This window comes from Anthonomus grandis, chromosome 13 (assembly GCF_022605725.1).
Source record: "Anthonomus grandis grandis chromosome 13, icAntGran1.3, whole genome shotgun sequence".
Taxonomy (NCBI): Eukaryota; Metazoa; Arthropoda; class Insecta; order Coleoptera; family Curculionidae; genus Anthonomus; species Anthonomus grandis.
The window spans coordinates 6,121,502-6,144,328 of NC_065558.1; the positions used below are offsets into that span (position 1 = coordinate 6,121,502).

Below are 22,827 nucleotides of genomic sequence, written 5' to 3' on the forward strand. Positions count from 1 at the left end.
TTCTAGGTTAAGGATTTTGGTAGTTAGAATAGTTTTAGTTGGGGAGATTTTTTTGCAAAATTTCTCATCTAATTTTCACATTTTTTGACAATATTTTCACGAAATAATTGAATTATTTTAAAAAGGGTTAAAGCCAATGAAAGAGCATTTCTTACCAAAAAATTTCATATGAGCACATTTCTTGTACCTCAAAAACTTTTTGAGTTAGGAGCAATTTTCTCTGCCAAGGTTCAAGAGCGATAAAACTTTTTGGAACGCATATTACAATATGCAGATTTTTATACTTTGACGGACATTTTTGGCTATAGCTTGGGAACCACTTCTATCTAATTTTCACTTATTTTGACAATGTTTTCGTGAAATATTTGAAATATTTTTAAAAAAGTAAAAGGCAATAAAAGGGCATTTATTACTAAAGAATTTCATATTAGAAGAATTTTTATTGCTTAAAAACTTTTTGAATTAGAGCCCATTTTGTCCAATCAAATTTGAAGCGTTTGAAACGCATATTGCAACAGCAGGATTATAATTTTTGGCTCATATGTAAAACGGTTGATTTAATATTTTTTGAATGTCAAAATAATATTTCTTAAATGTTGATTTAATAAAGTTTATAATCAAATCATGTGCATTAAATTAACAAATTTAAAATTTTGCACCAAAGGAAATAAATAAATAATTAACTAACATTTAAAATGCTGAGTCAATGGCAGTTAAGTATTTGATTCAATATACAAAAATAGTTTGCTTAAAGATAAAGCAACATTAATCGAAATACGTAGTATAAATTAATTTAAACGACTTATTGTTTGAAATAATGAATTCCTAAATATTGAATGAAAATGTGCAGAAAATGTCTACTTACACCTTATAGTTTATTGAAATAAAGCATTTAACATTTAAACTTAACTCAAAAAATTACAAACCTAAAAATTTTAGTTTAAGCTATTCGACAGTTGATGAATTAATTTATTGACTCATTCTTATTGGTTTAATTTGTCGCCTTATCTATTCATATTTATTATTCTGTCTATTAAAAAAAACTCTGTTGAATGGTAGTACGCATTGTCACCGTGTATAGTGGCGCCTGAACAAACGCGTACTTTAGCGGTGATTATACAAGCAAATTATGAATGTCAAATTTGACAGGCGGAAGTGCTCGTCTCCTTTGATCTGGACGGGCACAAAAATACGAAATGTCCGTAGATTTTTTTGACACTTCCAGTTATATTTAATGCAGCGGACGTTAGGAAACTTGTCTATGAATTTATTTAACCGCCCTCGTGCGCATTTTTACACACAACCAAAAATAGACCCATTCAATTGTAAATATATATTTCTTAACGTTTATGGCCTTGTTGCATGGCTTTTTTTTGTTGGCTAACCTATGGGGGCGATCGGGTCTTAAGAAAAATAAATTATAACTCAAGAGATTTTAATTTTAAAATCATCACGTAAAACGAGAAATACACGCTCCCGACCGAAGAGTTAATTTTGGATTCTCTCGGTGTCGTCTTCCTGTTTTTCCCGTCTTTTCTGGGGTCCGACCGCGATTTTCCTCGACATTATTATTACGAACCTTGTCTGCGTAATTTTAACACCTGAAAAAAAGTGCCCCTTCCCTATTTTATCCATACAGTCGCATTTTAGGCTCGTTAAACTCAAAATCCGTTTTACGAGCCAACATTTTTACATTTAGCACCTCTACCACTGACATTTAATACTGGCAGCGACGGCCTTTTCGACTATTTTTAAACGCGAGACAGGTTGTACGCATACGTGCGAATGTTTATACTTAAGCCACTTTTGTTTATTTGGACTAATAAAAATAAATAAAATGGGGCCTAAGGTACCTTATTGATATATAGAGCGGCTTATAAAAATTATCCTCTCTCTCTAACTGAAGTTTCGTTAGACGGAAGACGGTTATGATCTATATGTGGTAAAAAGAAAGATGGATATCAATCAAGGTTGTCATCTTTTAACATTTTTTCACTGACGGTCCTGGAATTAATTCTGGATAGTAGTATTTGTTGCAAAATCCATTGCATAGACTACTTTAGTACTACCGTTCGTAAAATTGTAACGAACGTCAGAACACATATTTAAAAAGCAATAAAAACGCGTGTATCGTAAATATTGCCTTAATGAATTGCCCATATTAAAATATTACACAATTGAGTGAGCAGCGAAGCCGCGAATTGTTTAACTATGTCTCCTTTTTCAGCCAACCCATGCATTAACTAAACAACAACAGAAATGAATAAATAATAAACCCCATTTTTAATTATAAATTAAAATTACTCGGTGGGATTTATGGTAATTTGCCACTCATCTGATATGAGCATTTTATATCGACAAACGTTAAATAAACAAGATATAAAGGGGCAAACAAACGTGTTCCGGATGAAAGCCCCCATCAAACAGACTGAGAACGCTATAAATCATAATGAGTCTTTGATCTAAAAGTAAGAGAGGAAAATATAGTGAGGCTTCTTCATCATATATCTGTTAGTTTTAGCGAATGTGCAATAAAAATAATTTGGTTCTAGAGAGACTTATGATGACATTGTTGACAGCTGTGATGTTTGAACTTTTGGATAGATGACAATTGACATTTATGACAGCTATGGTGTTTGATTTTTTAAGCTACTTACATATGCAAATACAAAGCGTAAATTTGCGATTTATGTTACGATATTCCAAATGGTTTAATCAGATCAAATTTTAATGCCTTGCATAGACAACGTAGGATTGATTATATGTAGACAATTGAAGTCTAGAAAGTCAAAGTCAAAATAAAATTTTTCTAGGCAGTTGAAGACTATTTTTTAATTAAAAGAGTGTAAAATACGCTTTCAAATGTGGTTTATTACCTGTCAGAGTTGTTCTTAGCCAATGGGTCTTTACAATGCAAATTCACTCAACAGTCATCCTTCTTATATTGTTAGACATAAACTCGAACATCACATAAAAATAAATAAAAAAAACAATATTTACTGTTCTGTCAACTTTTGGCAATAATAAAATATACTCACCGGGGAACTTCCGTTCCCTTGCATCATCTTGGTCAACATCAATTTACACAATGTCACATTTTAATATATACATATGTTAAACATGTTATCTTCCTTTATTTGACGACTAGCTAGTGTCACCTAAAATAGTAAGGGCTTCCCCAGACGCTCCACTGCCGCTAAACAGTAAGCATCTCAACGAATTAGACAAAGGATATATTTCTATTATATCCTTCTGTTTATTCTTGTCAATCGAGCCCCAGGTAAGGCCCCCAGTCTTACCAGACAGCACTCGAGGAATTGCGCATTCGTTCCTAATTGAACAGAGGCTTTCACACCTACTTGTGCGGGCATCTTCAAGATGCGCAAACAGATCTGTACAAACTTCTCATAATGGCCACATATCTACTCAAGATCAACTATTTCTTACATATTCACCACTATTAAATTTAGCAGCCTGGTTTAACCAGTAAACACAACTCTTTTTCCAACACACCAACTTACACACATTTCTCTCAAACGTTGCTTTCAGTCTCGCCAATTAATATTTTTGGGTGTCCCCTTAACTCAATGAATATTAGAGATCTTTAGCAATATACGTTATTTTAAATATATCAAGTTATTAATTGATTATGGAATTAATTAAATTGAGATAGAATTATTATAGATCATTAAAAGAGTTTTGTTTTAAATAAGAATACATATATTAAAATATAAAATAAAAAAATATATAATATAATAAAATGATAAAAATCAAATATGTTTTACAAGAGATCATATATTTACGAGATCAACTGCCTAAAATAGAATGAAAATTCGTCCGGGCAGTTGAATCTATTTTTTACTTGAAGTAAGAAAATCTGAAGAGTAGTGTGATCAAATTTTCTGGAATAGAGGCAAAATTATTCCTGGTAGTCAAAGTCAAAATATAATTTATCCCTGCAGTTGAAGACTTTTATTTAATTAAAAGAGATTATATATTTACGAGATCAACTGCCTGGAATAAAAACAAAATTCGTCCAGACTATTAAATCTATTTTTTACTTAAAGTAAGAAGATCTAACGAGGAATGTGATCAAAGTGCCTGGAATAGAGGCAAAATTATTCCAGGTAGTCAAAGTCAAAATAAAAAATTTCTAGGCAGTTGAACACTTTTTTTTATTAATTAAAAGAGATTATAATTATATTTACGAGATCAACTGCCTGGAATGAAAACAAAATTCTACCAGACTGTTGAATCTATTTTTTACATAAAGTAAGAAGATCTAACGAGGAATGTGATCAAAATGCCTGGAATAGAGGCAAAGTTATTCCAGGCAGTCAAAGTCAAACTAAAATCTTTCTAGGCAGTTGAAGTCCTCTATTTAATTAAAAAGAGATTTTATATTTACGAGATCAACTGCCTGGAATGAAAACAAAATTCTACCAGACAGTTGGAGCTATTTTTTACATAAAGTAAGAAGATCTAACGAGGAATGTGATCAAAGTGCCTGGAATAGAGGCAAAATTATTCCAGGCAGTCACAGTCAAAATAAAATTTGTCTAGGCAATTGAAGTCTTTTTTTTTATCAAAAGAGATTATATTTACGGGATCAATGCCTGGAATAAAAACAAAATTCTTCCAGACAATTGAATCTATTTTTTACTTAAAATAAGAAGATCTAAAGTGCAGTGTGAGCAAAATGCCTAGAATAAAGGCAAAATTATTCCAGGCAGTCAAAGCCAAAATAAAATTTGTCTTGGCAGTTGAAGTCCTTTATTTAATTAAAAGAGATTTTATATTTACGAAATCAACTGCCTGGAATAAAATTCGTCCAGACTATTAAATCTATTTTTTACTTAAAGTAAGAAGATCTAACGAGGAATGTGATTAAAGTGCCTGAAACAGAGGCAAAATTATTCCAGGCAGTTGAGGTAATTTTTTACTTAAGACAATCAGAAAATTGACGTTGACAACTATGACGTTTGTATATATATGTCATATGTCTTCATATTTTTGACTCAGCTGTTGACGTCACCTTGGTTGATTTCCTTATTAACGAGGTTCTAATCAAAAAAATTATACTTAATTTAATCAGTTCGATGGTATTTCGAATTTGCCACCAATATCTTGTAGTAGATTGACGTTATGTACCAACTATGACTTTTTTTTGTAAGTTGTCATCTGTTTGGAACGACTCACTCCAACGTTCCTCCCCTTATACTTAATAGATATTTATGTATATTACTTTTGGTAGGTAAAAAAAAAACAATAATAAAGATTTGCTGCCCAACCCTAAGGGTGGGATGGGTTTCATTATTAATGTGTTTTAAGGAAAAATATATATTAAATACATGTCGGCTATACGTATTTTTCTAAGAATATTAAGATAAGGATTTGTTTTGATTAGTAATAGGCTTGGTATTAAGTTACTGGCAACGATCGGCGGTACGGCCGTCTATTAATTATTTTTATGAGGTTTATGTTGATTTTTAGTGAAGTATTTAGAAATAAAATAAAGGACATGACTCAATATCTTTTAAGAGATATCGAGAGAGTGGAACGAAGCCGGGAATGAATGCTTGAAGAAGCATAAAGGAACAGAAAAGGCAGTCTTTTGAGATGATAGATAGACCGGCTTCGGATCACTAGTTCTTTTATTCGCGACGGTACTTTACACTGACGTAATTAAGTGTGTGTTTTCACGAATTACGAGTTTTACTTATAACGAACATGTCCGCCGAAAATAATAATACTGACGACATACATTTTAAAAAATAATCATGAATATGAAAATTAAATGACCACTACTAGGTGGCCGCCATTTTCCGTCATTGTGTCCTTTGGATGTTCGTCACTCTGCCAAATTTCAGGTGTGCCAATTGTAGGAAAACAAAACCATCACAAAGTTTTTGGGAGGTTATGTTAAAAAAAAAAGAAAATAAAAAGTTAGTTGTGTTTTTAGATCTGAATTTTTATCTTGTACTTCTTTAAGAATTTCAGTAAAATTTATGAAAGAAAGTAATCCTCACCTAAAATGAGACAAAGTTTCAAGTAAGTTGGGATAAATGCAGGCACTTTAAAATATTTGTTTTATTATTCTGATAAACTTGAATCTTATAAATCCTAATACTGTGAAAATGAGGATCTTCATTTAAATTTTTCAGTTAAAAACGACTTTTACTTTCCTTCTATGTACAGTGTTTCCACATTAATAGATACAACCATCTATAAAAATCAAAATATAGATGATTTTATGAGGGTTTGTAATTAGCAAGGGTTTATGTAGTAAAACTGAAACAAGTCTATATATTATTCTATGATAAACAACACAGACAGACAGTTCACAATAATTCAGTTTTGAGAAACAATGAACCAAATACGTTTAAATAAGGATGCTGATATATTATCCACGTATTAAATAAGGAGGAAGATATACCCAAGCGTATTGTACCCCGTCGAGTGATCGTGCCGAGTCGTGATTTTATCATTCCAGTGATGGTTTAAAAACAATGTCAATAAACAAAATAAACTTAGTTTGTGACAAGTCAAACGTCAGCATCGTCAACTTCATTACAGTTATTTAATATATTTTTTGTTGGCAACACTGAATATGATCAGAGTGAAAATATTAAAAGGACACAATCACTATAAAAATGGCGGTATGAATGAGCAGTCCAGGTAGGTATATTTATTAAATTCGTGTGTGGATGTACCTACCTACTTAATTATTTAAATGCCAAAAATTCGTAAACGACAACATTGGATCGGGTTCATACAGGCAGGCACTTGACGGATGACATATTTTTTAAGGTAACGTTTTTAAATATTAATGAATTAATATGCCAATAAAAAACGAGTTGTTAAATGTAAACCTCCAAGGTTTATTGAACCACTTATCCACCACTTAACGCCAATTCATTTCCAGCCATTAATTCCGCGATTAAAGTGTCGACACTTATTTTAAACTGGATGATGAGATTTGCGTCTGACCGACTGTCTGGATTTGCGTAAACCCAAATATACTTCTTGAGCTCATTAGTTTCGAAAAATGAACATTATTGTGAGTCATTCATTAAAATTAAAAATTCACTTTGGAGTGCTTAGCACACGCCCCAAGTTACATTTGGCATCTGACGGTTTACATGTTTATTTGGCTGGTTTTCTAATCTCCACCGGACTAAAAATCCCCTTGGATGATTCTTAGTAGTAGTAACCGTAATTTTCACATGTTACACAGCTGAACTATAAATAAATTACGCATCAATCACTTGCTCGATACATTATTCTCAATTACTATAGAAGTGTTTTCCTTATTAAGACATCTGGTGCAAGTAATTAAGCTGAACGAATTGGGATTTTAGTTTTTTGGTTTGAATTTCTCAACTTAGAGACGTCTTCAAACACTTATTATCTAATAAAACTCGAAATGTCATTGTCTATTAAATTGAGTGCGTTCTTAACCCTAGAATGCTACACTTATTTCCGACTCTGCATCTGCTATATGCATACACAGGGGTACAACCGTACCCCAAATAAAACACGTCGTATTTTAGAAAAACGAAAAATTTATTCACCTATAGAAAAATAATAACTTAAACCGAGTCTTTAAGAACACTTTTAACGCACATCCATAATAAAATGTTCATGCGGCACACACTGAGTGAGACATATTTTTTTTTGATGTTGCAAACACACGAACTTTTTGCATACAGCACAGCTTACTCTCGATTTTCGATCCTCTCTTCTGGGACAAAGCACACACCTACCCACTGTCGTTGTAAGCCTAGTAGGTACTTATTCTGAAGTGGTTATCTTGAGGACCCTACATATAGTTTCACGGAGTTCGCGCCTCAAAGTTGGAGCTTCCAAATGACTCATCATGTGCGGTCTGACCAGGTCAAGGGCAAGCTGCTTGAGGTATTCTCTCCTGTGCTTTAAAATTTCTTTATTCACTTCACCAGAGCCTCGCAAAAGAATCATTGAATTATATCCCAGAATATCCAACAAATTATAGAACAGACATAATGGCCAGCGACGTGTTTTTCTACCAGTAGAATAAGTGTGGCACAACTGGTCTAAAGTATCCACTCCTCCTTTTGTAGAATTATAAAATTGAATAATTTCTGGTAACTTGGTCGTAAATGGCTCATCACCTTTTTCGTGCATTGTCGAAAGCATAATTACTGCTTTTTTAGCGCTCTTGGGACAGTATGATAACAGTGTCAGATGTCCACTGTATAGCAAAACATGGCAGAATTTTGATTCCTTTCTTTGAGTTCCAAAAACGACTCAGGAATTTTTTTTTTATTTCTTCTCACAGTACCAACAATGGTAATTTTCCTCTCCAAGAGATGTTTCGCGGTCTCAATAGAAGTAAACCAGTTATCCATGGTCAAGTTCCTATTTGTTCCTTGGACAGAACTGGTTAGTTTATTACAGTAATACTGAGCTACAGGAACATTTCCTATATAAATTTCAGCATCAAGTGCAAAAGCTGTTTTGGCATCACAGGACAACATAATTTTGATTCCGTATTTATTGGGCTTTGAAGGGATGTACATTTTAAAAGGACATCGCCCTCTAAAACCAACCAATTGTTCATCAATTGTAATATATTCTGAAGGAGTATATAGGTTTTTTATTTTAACGATTGACCTCTCAAATACCTCTTGAAAAGCTGCAAGCTTATCAGTTTCTTTTCTTTCAGCTCTGGACTGCTTATCATCAAAGCGAAGGCAGTTTATCAAAAACCTGAAACGTGCCTCGGGCATGGTAGCACGGAATATTGGAATTCTTGTGTCTTTATCAAATAGTTCCTTGGTCAAAACTCCGGCCATTTTCATAACACCGGCATAATAAAATAGCCCGAAAAGTGCTTGGAGTTCAATGTTTGTATCCTTAGTCCAAGAGGGTCTCTTACCTACTGGCGTAATAACAGGTGCATCAGTATCTTGGTCATCGTTCTTATTTGAATATTTCAATCGTTGAACTTGGATCTCGTTATTAGTATATTGGGTAATTTTATCGAGATTTTCTTGAGTGAAACATAATTTCCAAGCTTCAGTTCCCGATGTTATATGTTTTGCTTCGTTTTTGTTTCCAGGTAAATGCAAAACCAGATTTCGTTTTGGTGTACGATGAATTGCGCCTTTCTTACCTGAGCACATAAACCCATTTTTACCCCTTAATTTGGTAGGCACTGGTAAAAATCTTCACCATATTATCTCTGTTGATCGCCTGTATTTCTGTCAATGGTATATTTTCATCTTCCGAATCTGTATCAGATGGAAAGGTATCCTGAGTGTGTTCTGGTGCAATAAAAGAATTAAGATTGATTTGATTGCCGCGTATTTCATCCTCTTCTGGCTCCTCTCTAAAATCAGGTATAACGGCATCTTCCTTCTCGCTGTCATCCGAAAAACTGTCTGAATCAGATTCATAGAGAATGCGATGAATTTCTCCGACATCTTCAGGCTTTGTTAGGTCGAAGAACTTTTTCTGCCCAGCCATTATTCGTGCAGCCTAACAAAGTAAATCAATAATAACTTAAAAATCAAAGAAAAATATAATAACTTAAAATATAAAAATTAAAAAAACTAAAATATTTTCAAAGTATTATAGACATATTTTAGAAATATTTTTCAAAAAAAAGATACTTACTCATATACGAGGGATGTCTTTTAAGTTTTGCATATAGAAACATAGAGGGCGTCACTAATCAAATGTCATTAGTCAAACTTAACCTCAAACTTTACTTTTCTTAAATTCAAAACGTCAGTGCGATACATATAGTTTTACAGCTACAGTGAATTTTTAAAGGTAGCAAATTGCGCATACCATGGAATTAAACAGAGAACATTTTCGGGCCATCATTTTTTACAATTTTCGAAAGCAATTATCTCAACAAGAATGCTGTGCTGAGTTGATTTCTGTTTTCGGTAATGAAGCACCACATCTGTCGACAGTTTCTCGTTGGTATGCAGAATTCAAGCGTGGACGGGTTAGTCTTAGCGACGATCCAAGGTCAGGTGCACCAAAAACGGCTGTCACCCAAGAAAACATCGATGCTGTGCGTATGCTTATCACGGAAGATCGACATGTGACATATCGTGAGATTGAGGCTTCATTGGCGATTTCAAAGACCTCAATTCAAAAAATTTTGCATGAAGAATTACGGGTAAGAAAATTAGTTTCCCGCTGGATACCGCATCTGTTAACTGAAGAACAGAAAGAAGCTAGGGTGATGTGGTGTCAAACAACTCTAGACCGCTTTGAGGCAGGAAACTCTAAAAATGTGTACAGCATTGTCAGTGGTGATGAATCATGGATTTACTCATATGAACCTGAAAATAAACGTCAGCCGTCTGTATGGGTATTTCAAGATGAAGAAAAGCCAAAAAGTTGCAACATTTGTCTCAAAAGCAGGTCATGTTGCAACAATTCCTCTGGAGAATCAACGAACTGTTACTGCCGATTGGTATATTACCATTTGTTTGCCGAAAGTCATCGCTGAGCTTCGAAAAGCGAACCCACAACGACGAATCATCCTCCACCAAGACAATGCAAGTTCGCACACAGCCCGGAAAACTATTGAATTTTTAACTTATCAAAACGTCGAATTATTGGATCATCCTCCGTACAGTCCCGACCTAAGTCCCAACGATTTCTATACTTTTCCAAAAATCAAGAATGAACTGCGTGGTCAGAGGTTTCAGAAGCCAGAGGAAGCAGTTAACGCCTTTAAAAATGCAATTTTGACAGTACCCACAAACGAGTGGAATAACAGCTTTGACAACTGGTTTGAGCGCATACAAAAGTGCATTAAATTTCGTGGAGAATACTTTGAAAAACAATAAAGTCGTTAAAAGTTATTTTTTGTTTTATTCCAGCTGCATATGCAAAACTTAAAAGACAACCCTCGTAATAATAACCACCAAAATCTACTGAGAAGCGAAATAATCACAGAGTACATTTAACCTAAACTGCTACACTGGGGTACGCGCTAACCCCAAATATCACAAATCTAGAAAAGAAAAAACCGTGTGCCAATGTCAATTGTCGCACGCGAACTGACTTGCCGCGTCTTGAAACTAATAAGACGTCGGAGTTCGTTCCCCCGCCCACTTCCATTTAACTTGAGATGGGATACAAATGTACCCCAAGTAGCATTCCAGGGTTAATGGGCTTTGTTGCCATGTTTCCTTTTTATTGCATCAAAAAAAATTAGATTCATACGGTATATATTTGAATATTTAGGAAAATACCGAGTTGATATCACGGTTAATGCCCCCGTTACGATATTATGTGCATCATAATATTGATTTGTAAGTTATAGGGCAAGCACTTTATGTATTAATGACCGATAATATTGCTCCAGGTTTCTATTGTTAATATTGGTTTTTAGGTGAGTTATATAGGGTGTCAATATAATAGGAAAAAAAAACAAAAGGTTTTTGGTGTGACCTATAGATTTTATCAACAATTCTTTTACGATTCTCGATGTTTCATCCTGTAACATTAAAAATTGCCTATTTTGAATTTAAAACGCACACGTGGCTTTCCAAGTTATTCGATATTTACCGGATGTGAGTGCTCCTCTCCAGTTTCTTTGATGATAGGGAGGACCTCGCTTAGTAGAATAAAAATAACTTAAGATAATTTCCTGTGGGAGCGTTCAAATATTAAGTTCGGTTAACTTAAGAGTTTTTCGATTTCAAGTTTAATTTGTTTTTTTTTTCAGCACAAGTCCGAGCCAGCTGCAAGAGATGACCATGGACCAAGATGGTACCCTTTCAAGTAAGCATTAAACACATTTTATTACATGTAGAGGGTCAGTCACCTTGGAGCTAAATTTCATTGATAAGTCAATTAAAAAATAATTCTATGATATAGAGTTCAATAAAAAAAGGGCACCAGAAAGGGTCATATTGCCTTTTTAATAGTCGAAAAGCTTCAAAAGTATACAGAAATTGATTAATCTTTCAAAAATTATTAATTTAATTTAAAACCATAAATAGAGCGTCGTATTTAGCGTAACGTAGACACGTACAATGCTGCCAATTGTACGTGGAAGCGGCAACACCTTTATTGATTATTAGGCCACGTTGCCGATTTTAGATTCTCTATCATGTTAAAATAAAAACGTGATAAAAATAACAACTATGGCATCTATCCTCTATTTCATCTTTTTTTTGTTTTAAATATAAATAAACTATCTTTTGACGTAAAAATGACAATGCTCACTAAACTTTGAGATTTTCTCTGACATTTGACATGAGCAATGTCACTTAAAGGTAATGCTGCCAAATGTCTGTTTTTCATCTTGAATTTGTATAATATTCATTATTCAAAATCAAAAGTTGCTTTATTCTCATTAACTAGGTTGTTGACCAAGCCATTCTAAACCTAAGACATATTTAAAAGCGAGCATTAGTAATTTAATCAAAAGTGCAAATATAGCTGGCAAGAGGTTAGGTCTATAAAAAAATATATATACAAATTAACAATTCCACTATAAAATTGGCTATAGCAATACATAAAAGCGAACAACTATTATCAGTTCAGGTCATCACTAAAATAGACCTCAAGAGTATAATAGCACTTACTAACATTTTTTTAAAGCTATTCTATTGAGGCAATGTGATGTTCTTAATTTAAAAGGAATGTGATTAAATATTTTCTTACCCATATAAAGAAACTATAATTATAGTTTATAATTATATGGGTATAGATAAACTAATTACCGGAGGCGGAACACCGGGTTATAGTGAGTTTCGAGAAAAACTAAGGGAATTATAGCACTTTGAAAATGCGAAAAATCGATTTTCTTTAAACCCGAAAATAGCTATAGAAACCCCTATCAGCGGCTTATTCCCATCACCTACATTAAGAAAACACCGGATTATAACGGATTTCGACCAGAACAAGTGGAATTATAGCCCTTTGAAAATTCGAAAAAAAGTCAATTTGCGACCCCGTTTTTGAGCCCAAAAATGGGCTACAAAAATGCGAGATCTCAGCTAATACAGGAGCTACGACCTTGCGGATGGTCTCGTTGGATTCAGGAAAACGAAACTAAGTCAAAACCGTTGGAATTTTCCCGATAGGACCCATAGAAGCCGAGATATGGACCTCCAAAGTTTGAGATTTTTAATTTTTAGGGTATACCCCCCCGTATCGAATTTTTCACCAAAAATTGATTTTTTTCGAATTTGAACTAACTATACCAGCGGCTTGTTCCCATCACCTACAACACGAAAACACCGGGTTATAGTGAGTTTCGAGAAAAACTAAGGGAATTATAGCACTTTGAAAATGCGAAAAATCGATTTTCTTTAAACCCGAAAATAGCTATAGAAACCCCTATCAGCGGCTTATTCCCATCACCTACATTAAGAAAACACCGGATTATAACGGATTTCGACCAGAACAAGTGGAATTATAGCACTTTGAAAATTCGAAAAAAAGTCAATTTTCGACCCCGTTTTTGAGCCCAAAAATGGGCTACAAAAATGCGAGATCTCAGCTAATACAGGAGCTACGACCTTGCGGATGGTCTCGTTGGATTCAGGAAAACGAAACTAAGTCAAAACCGTTGGAATTTTCCCGATAGGACCCATAGAAGCCGAGATATGGACCTCCAAAGTTTGAGATTTTTAATTTTTAGGGTATACCCCCCCGTATCGAATTTTTCACCAAAAATTGATTTTTTTCGAATTTGAACTAACTATACCAGCGGCTTGTTCCCATCACCTACAACACGAAAACACCGGGTTATAGTGAGTTTCGAGAAAAACTAAGGGAATTATAGCACTTTGAAAATGCGAAAAATCGATTTTCTTTAAACCCGAAAATAGCTATAGAAACCCCTATCAGCGGCTTATTCCCATCACCTACATTAAGAAAACACCGGATTATAACGGATTTCGACCAGAACAAGTGGAATTATAGCACTTTGAAAATTCGAAAAAAAGTCAATTTTCGACCCCGTTTTTGAGCCCAAAAATGGGCTACAAAAATGCGAGATCTCAGCTAATACAGGAGCTACGACCTTGCGGATGGTCTCGTTGGATTCAGGAAAACGAAACTAAGTCAAAACCGTTGGAATTTTCCCGATAGGACCCATAGAAGCCGAGATATGGACCTCCAAAGTTTGAGATTTTTAATTTTTAGGGTATACCCCCCCGTATCGAATTTTTCACCAAAAATTGATTTTTTTCGAATTTGAACTAACTATACCAGCGGCTTGTTCCCATCACCTACATTAAGAAAACACCCGATTATAACGGATTTCGACCAGAACAAGTGGAATTATAGCACTTTGAAAATTCGGAAAAAAGTCAATTTTCGACCCCGTTTTTGAGCCCAAAAATGGGCTACAAAAATGCGAGATCTGAGCTAATACAGGAGCTACGACCTTGCCGATGGTCTCGTTGGATTCAGGAGGACGAAACTAAGTCAAAACCGTTGGAATTTTCCCGATAGGACCCATAGAAGCCGAGATATGGACCTCCAAAGTTTGAGATTTTTAATTTTTAGGGTATACCCCCCCGTATCGAATTTTTCACCAAAAATTGATTTTTTTCGAATTTGAACTAACTATACCAGCGGCTTGTTCCCATCACCTACAACACGAAAACACCGGGTTATAGTGAGTTTCGAGAAAAACTAAGGGAATTATAGCACTTTGAAAATGCGAAAAATCGATTTTCTTTAAACCCGAAAATAGCTATAGAAACCCCTATCAGCGGCTTATTCCCATCACCTACATTAAGAAAACACCGGATTATAACGGATTTCGACCAGAACAAGTGGAATTATAGCACTTTGAAAATTCGGAAAAAAGTCAATTTTCGACCCCGTTTTTGAGCCCAAAAATGGGCTACAAAAATGCGAGATCTCAGCTAATACAGGAGCTACGACCTTGCGGATGGTCTCGTTGGATTCAGGAGGACGAAACTAAGTCAAAACCGTTGGAATTTTCCCGATAGGACCCATACAAGCCGAGATATGGACCTCCAAAGTTTGAGATTTTTAATTTTTAGGGTACACCCCCCCGTATCGAATTTTTCACCAGAAATTGATTTTTTTCGAATTTGAACTAACTATACCAGCGGCTTGTTCCCATCACCTACAACACGAAAACACCGGGTTATAGTGAGTTTCGAGAAAAACTAAGGGAATTATAGCACTTTGAAAATGCGAAAAATCGATTTTCTTTAAACCCGAAAATAGCTATAGAAACCCCTATCAGCGGCTTATTCCCATCACCTACATTAAGAAAACACCGGATTATAACGGATTTCGACCAGAACAAGTGGAATTATAGCACTTTGAAAATTCGGAAAAAAGTCAATTTTCGACCCCGTTTTTGAGTCCAAAAATGGGCTACAAAAATGCGAGATCTCAGCTAATACAGGAGCTACGACCTTGCGGATGGTCTCGTTGGATTCAGGAGGACGAAACTAAGTTAAAACCGTTGGAATTTTCCCGATAGGGCCCACAGAAGCCGAGATATGGACCTCCAAAGTTTGAGATTTTTCATTTTTAGGGTATACCCCCCCGTATCGAATTTTTCACCAAAAATTGATTTTTTTCGAATTTGAACTAACTATACCAGCGGCTTGTTCCCATCACCTACAACACGAAAACACCGGGTTATAGTGAGTTTCGAGAAAAACTAAGGGAATTATAGCACTTTGAAAATGCGAAAAATCGATTTTCTTTAAACCCGAAAATAGCTATAGAAACCCCTATCAGCGGCTTATTCCCATCACCTACATTAAGAAAACACCGGATTATAACGGATTTCGACCAGAACAAGTGGAATTATAGCACTTTGAAAATTCGGAAAAAAGTCAGTTTTCGACCCCGTTTTTGAGCCCAAAAATGGGCTACAAAAATGCGAGATCTCAGCTAATACAGGAGCTACGACCTTGCGGATGGTCTCGTTGGATTCAGGAAAACGAAACTAAGTCAAAACCGTTGGAATTTTCCCGATAGGACCCATAGAAGCCGAGATATGGACCTCCAAAGTTTGAGATTTTTAATTTTTAGGGTATACCCCCCCGTATCGAATTTTTCACCAAAAATTGATTTTTTTCGAATTTGAACTAACTATACCAGCGGCTTGTTCCCATCACCTACAACACGAAAACACCGGGTTATAGTGAGTTTCGAGAAAAACTAAGGGAATTATAGCACTTTGAAAATGCGAAAAATCGATTTTCTTTAAACCCGAAAATAGCTATAGAAACCCCTATCAGCGGCTTATTCCCATCACCTACATTAAGAAAACACCGGATTATAACGGATTTCGACCAGAACAAGTGGAATTATAGCACTTTGAAAATTCGGAAAAAAGTCAATTTTCGACCTCGTTTTTGAGCCCAAAAATGGGCTACAAAAATGCGAGATCTCAGCTAATACAGGAGCTACGACCTTGCGGATGGTCTCGTTGGATTCAGGAGGACGAAACTAAGTCAAAACCGTTGGAATTTTCCCGATAGGACCCTTAGAAGCCGAGATATGGACCTCCAAAGTTTGAGATTTTTAATTTTTAGGGTATACCCCCCCGTATCGAATTTTTCACCAAAAATTGATTTTTTTCGAATTTGAACTAACTATACCAGCGGCTTGTTCCCATCACCTACAACACGAAAACACCGGGTTATAGTGAGTTTCGAGAAAAACTAAGGGAATTATAGCACTTTGAAAATGCGAAAAATCGATTTTCTTTAAACCCGAAAATAGCTATAGAAACCCCTATCAGCGGCTTATTCCCATCACCTACATTAAGAAAACACCGGATTATAACGGATTTCGACCAGAACAAGTGGAATTATAGCACTTTGAAAATTCGGAAAAAAGTCAGTTTTCGACCCCGTTTTTGAGCCCAAAAATGGGCTACAAAAATGCGAGATCTCAGCTAATACAGGAGCTACGACCTTGCGGATGGTCTCGTTGGATTCAGGAGGACGAAACTAAGTTAAAACCGTTGGAATTTTCCCGATAGGGCCCATAGAAGCCGAGATATGGATCTCCAAAGTTTGAGATTTTTAATTTTTAGGGTATACCCCCCCGTATCGAATTTTTCACCAAAAATTGATTTTTTTCAAATTTGAACTAACCAATTCAGCGGCTTGTTCCCATCACCTACAACACGAAAACACCGGGTTATAGTGAGTTTCGAGAAAAACTAAGGGAATTATAGCACTTTGAAAATGCGAAAAATCGATTTTCTTTAAACCCGAAAATAGCTATAGAAACCCCTATCAGCGGCTTATTCCCATCACCTACATTAAGAAAACACCGGATTATAACGGATTTCGACCAGAACAAGTGGAATTATAGCACTTTGAAAATTCGGAAAAAAGTCAATTTTCGACCCCGTTTTTGAGTCCAAAAATGGGCTACAAAAATGCGAGATCTCAGCTAATACAGGAGCTACGACCTTGCGGATGGTCTCGTTGGATTCAGGAGGACGAAACTAAGTTAAAACCGTTGGAATTTTCCCGATAGGGCCCACAGAAGCCGAGATATGGACCTCCAAAGTTTGAGATTTTTAATTTTTAGGGTATACCCCCCCGTATCGAATTTTTCACCAAAAATTGATTTTTTTCGAATTTGAACTAACTATACCAGCGGCTTGTTCCCATCACCTACAACACGAAAACACCGGGTTATAGTGAGTTTCGAGAAAAACTAAGGGAATTATGGCACTTTGAAAATGCGAAAAATCGATTTTCTTTAAACCCGAAAATAGCTATAGAAACCCCTATCAGCGGCTTATTCCCATCACCTACATTAAGAAAACACCGGATTATAACGGATTTCGACCAGAACAAGTGGAATTATAGCACTTTGAAAATTCGGAAAAAAGTCAGTTTTCGACCTTGTTTTTGAGCCCAAAAATGGGCTACAAAAATGCGAGATCTCAGCTAATATGGGAGCTACGACCTTGCGGATGGTCTCGTTGGATTCAGGAGGACGAAACTAAGTTAAAACCGTTGGAATTTTCCCGATAGGGCCCATAGAAGCCGAGATATGGACCTCCAAAGTTTGAGATTTTTCATTTTTAGGGTATACCCCCCCGTATCGAATTTTTCACCAAAAATTGATTTTTTTCGAATTTGAACTAACTATACCAGCGGCTTGTTCCCATCACCTACAACACGAAAACACCGGGTTATAGTGAGTTTCGAGAAAAACTAAGGGAATTATGGCACTTTGAAAATGCGAAAAATCGATTTTCTTTAAACCCGAAAATAGCTATAGAAACCCCTATCAGCGGCTTATTCCCATCACCTACATTAAGAAAACACCGGATTATAACGGATTTCGACCAGAACAAGTGGAATTATAGCACTTTGAAAATTCGGAAAAAAGTCAGTTTTCGACCCCGTTTTTGAGCCCAAAAATGGGCTACAAAAATGCGAGATCTCAGCTAATATGGGAGCTACGACCTTGCGGATGGTCTCGTTGGATTCAGGAGGACGAAACTAAGTTAAAACCGTTGGAATTTTCCCGATAGGACCCATAGAAGCCGAGATATGGACCTCCAAAGTTTGAGATTTTTAATTTTTAGGGTATACCCCCCCGTATCGAATTTTTCACCAAAAATTGATTTTTTTCGAATTTGAACTAACCAATTCAGCGGCTTGTTCCCATCACCTACAACACGAAAACACCGGGTTATAGTGAGTTTCGAGAAAAACTAAGGGAATTATAGCACTTTGAAAATGCGAAAAATCGATTTTCTTTAAACCCGAAAATAGCTATAGAAACCCCTATCAGCGGCTTATTCCCATCACCTACATTAAGAAAACACCGGATTATAACGGATTTCGACCAGAACAAGTGGAATTATAGCACTTTGAAAATTCGGAAAAAAGTCAATTTTCGACCCCGTTTTTGAGTCCAAAAATGGGCTACAAAAATGCGAGATCTCAGCTAATACAGGAGCTACGACCTTGCGGATGGTCTCGTTGGATTCAGGAGGACGAAACTAAGTCAAAACCGTTGGAATTTTCCCGATAGGGCCCACAGAAGCCGAGATATGGACCTCCAAAGTTTGAGATTTTTCATTTTTAGGGTATACCCCCCCGTATCGAATTTTTCACCAAAAATTGATTTTTTTCGAATTTGAACTAACTATACCAGCGGCTTGTTCCCATCACCTACAACACGAAAACACCGGGTTATAGTGAGTTTCGAGAAAAACTAAGGGAATTATAGCACTTTGAAAATGCGAAAAATCGATTTTCTTTAAACCCGAAAATAGCTATAGAAACCCCTATCAGCGGCTTATTCTTATCACCTACATTAAGAAAACACCGGATTATACGGGATTTCGACCAGAACAAGTGGAATTATAGCACTTTGAAAATTCGGAAAAAAGTCAGTTTTCGACCCCGTTTTTGAGCCCAAAAATGGGCTACAAAAATGCGAGATCTCAGCTAATACAGGAGCTACGACCTTGCGGATGGTCTCGTTGGATTCAGGAGGACGAAACTAAGTCAAAACCGTTGGAATTTTCCCGATAGGGCCCACAGAAGCCGAGATATGGACCTCCAAAGTTTGAGATTTTTAATTTTTAGGGTATACCCCCCCGTATCGAATTTTTCACCAAAAATTGATTTTTTTCGAATTTGAACTAACTATACCAGCGGCTTGTTCCCATCACCTACAACACGAAAACACCGGGTTATAGTGAGTTTCGAGAAAAACTAAGGGAATTATAGCACTTTGAAAATGCGAAAAATCGATTTTCTTTAAACCCGAAAATAGCTATAGAAACCCCTATCAGCGGCTTATTCTTATCACCTACATTAAGAAAACACCGGATTATACGGGATTTCGACCAGAACAAGTGGAATTATAGCACTTTGAAAATTCGGAAAAAAGTCAGTTTTCGACCCCGTTTTTGAGCCCAAAAATGGGCTACAAAAATGCGAGATCTCAGCTAATACAGGAGCTACGACCTTGCGGATGGTCTCGTTGGATTCAGGAGGACGAAACTAAGTCAAAACCGTTGGAATTTTCCCGATAGGACCCATAGAAGCCGAGATATGGACCTCCAAAGTTTGAGATTTTTAATTTTTAGGGTATACCCCCCCGTATCGAATTTTTCACCAAAAATTGATTTTTTTCGAATTTGAACTAACCAATTCAGCGGCTTGTTCCCATCACCTACAACACGAAAACACCGGGTTATAGTGAGTTTCGAGAAAAACTAAGGGAATTATAGCACTTTGGAAATGCGAAAAATCGATTTTCTTTAAACCCGAAAATAGCTATAGAAACCCCTATCAGCGGCTTATTCCCATCACCTACATTAAGAAAACACCGGATTATAACGGATTTCGACCAGAACAAGTGGAATTATAGCACTTTGAAAATTCGAAAAAAAGTCAATTTTCGACCCCGTTTTTGAGCCCAAAAATGGGCTACAAAAATGCGAGATCTCAGCTAATACAGGAGCTACGACCTTGCGGATGGTCTCGTTGGATTCAGGAGGACGAAACTAAGTCAAAACCGTTGGAATTTTCCCGATAGGACCCATAGAAGCCGAGATATGGACCTCCAAAGTTTGAGATTTTTAATTTTTAGGGTATACCCCCCCGTATCGAATTTTTCACCAAAAATTGATTTTTTTCGAATTTGAACTAACCAATTCAGCGGCTTGTTCCCATCACCTACAACACGAAAACACCGGGTTATAGTGAGTTTCGAGAAAAACTAAGGGAATTATAGCACTTTGAAAATGCGAAAAATCGATTTTCTTTAAACCCGAAAATAGCTATAGAAACCCCTATCAGCGGCTTATTTTCATCACCTACATTAAGAAAACACCGGATTATAACGGATTTCGACCAGAACAAGTGGAATTATAGCACTTTGAAAATTCGAAAAAAAGTCAATTTTCGACCCCGTTTTTGAGCCCAAAAATGGGCTACAAAAATGCGAGATCTCAGCTAATACAGGAGCTACGACCTTGCGGATGGTCTCGTTGGATTCAGGAGGACGAAACTAAGTCAAAACCGTTGGAATTTTCCCGATAGGACCCTTAGAAGCCGAGATATGGACCTCCAAAGTTTGAGATTTTTAATTTTTAGGGTATACCCCCCCGTATCGATTTTTTCACCAAAAATTGATTTTTTTCGAATTTGAACTAACTATACCAGCGGCTTGTTCCCATCACCTACAACACGAAAACACCGGGTTATAGTGAGTTTCGAGAAAAACTAAGGGAATTATAGCACTTTGAAAATGCGAAAAATCGATTTTCTTTAAACCCGAAAATAGCTATAGAAACCCCTATCAGCGGCTTATTCTTATCACCTACATTAAGAAAACACCGGATTATACGGGATTTCGACCAGAACAAGTGGAATTATAGCACTTTGAAAATTCGGAAAAAAGTCAGTTTTCGACCCCGTTTTTGAGCCCAAAAATGGGCTACAAAAATGCGAGATCTCAGCTAATACAGGAGCTACGACCTTGCGGATGGTCTCGTTGGATTCAGGAGGACGAAACTAAGTCAAAACCGTTGGAATTTTCCCGATAGGACCCATAGAAGCCGAGATATGGACCTCCAAAGTTTGAGATTTTTAATTTTTAGGGTATACCCCCCCGTATCGAATTTTTCACCAAAAATTGATTTTTTTCGAATTTGAACTAACCAATTCAGCGGCTTGTTCCCATCACCTACAACACGAAAACACCGGGTTATAGTGAGTTTCGAGAAAAACTAAGGGAATTATAGCACTTTGAAAATGCGAAAAATCGATTTTCTTTAAACCCGAAAATAGCTATAGAAACCCTTATCAGCGGCTTATTCCCATCACCTACATTAAGAAAACACCGGATTATAACGGATTTCGACCAGAACAAGTGGAATTATAGCACTTTGAAAATTCGAAAAAAAGTCAATTTTCGACCCCGTTTTTGAGCCCAAAAATGGGCTACAAAAATGCGAGATCTCAGCTAATACAGGAGCTACGACCTTGCGGATGGTCTCGTTGGATTCAGGAAAACGAAACTAAGTCAAAACCGTTGGAATTTTCCCGATAGGACCCATAGAAGCCAAGATATGGACCTCCAAAGTTTGAGATTTTTAATTTTTAGGGTATACCCCCCCGTATCGAATTTTTCACCAAAAATTGATTTTTTTCGAATTTGAACTAACTATACCAGCGGCTTGTTCCCATCACCTACAACACGAAAACACCGGGTTATAGTGAGTTTCGAGAAAAACTAAGGGAATTATAGCACTTTGAAAATGCGAAAAATCGATTTTCTTTAAACCCGAAAATAGCTATAGAAACCCCTATCAGCGGCTTATTCCCATCACCTACATTAAGAAAACACCGGATTATAACGGATTTCGACCAGAACAAGTGGAATTATAGCACTTTGAAAATTCGGAAAAAAGTCAGTTTTCGACCCCGTTTTTGAGCCCAAAAATGGGCTACAAAAATGCGAGATCTCAGCTAATACAGGAGCTACGACCTTGCGGGTGGTCTCGTTGGATTCAGAAGGACGAAACTAAGTCAAAACCGTTGGAATTTTCCCGATAGGACCCATAGAAGCCGAGATATGGACCTCCAAAGTTTGAGATTTTTCATTTTTAGGGTATACTCCCCCGTATCAAATTTTTCACCAACGTTAACAACGTTGACGTTTAACGAAAAAAACTGAGGAAAATGGACTTGTTTGAGAAAAACCAATTTTTTTGGTACTTGTAATATAGCTGAAATTCTGAAATTTTAATGTGTTATAATTAAGTTTAATAAATTTATTATTAAAAATTAAATTTATTTATAT

At 36.1% G+C, this 22,827-nt stretch overlaps 1 protein-coding gene and 1 long non-coding RNA gene across 5 annotated transcripts in view; one reads left to right on the forward strand and one right to left on the reverse strand.

Moving 5' to 3' along the window:
* The window catches only part of LOC126743894 (centrosomin), an 88,828-nt gene that overhangs the window by 15,893 nt on the left and 50,108 nt on the right, over positions 1 to 22,827 (forward strand). For all 4 annotated transcript variants that reach the window (XM_050451151.1, XM_050451147.1, XM_050451152.1 and 1 more), the window contains exon 2: positions 11,741 to 11,796. In XM_050451151.1, coding sequence (XP_050307108.1) covers positions 11,741 to 11,796 — 56 coding nt within the window. The remainder of the gene's footprint in view (positions 1 to 11,740; positions 11,797 to 22,827) is intronic.
* Positions 17,002 to 18,780, reverse strand: LOC126743905 (uncharacterized). Its single transcript, XR_007663021.1, has 3 exons — positions 18,673 to 18,780; positions 18,052 to 18,166; positions 17,002 to 17,039 (listed from the first exon to the last, which is right to left on the reverse strand). It is a non-coding gene; the product is annotated as an uncharacterized LOC126743905 (long non-coding RNA).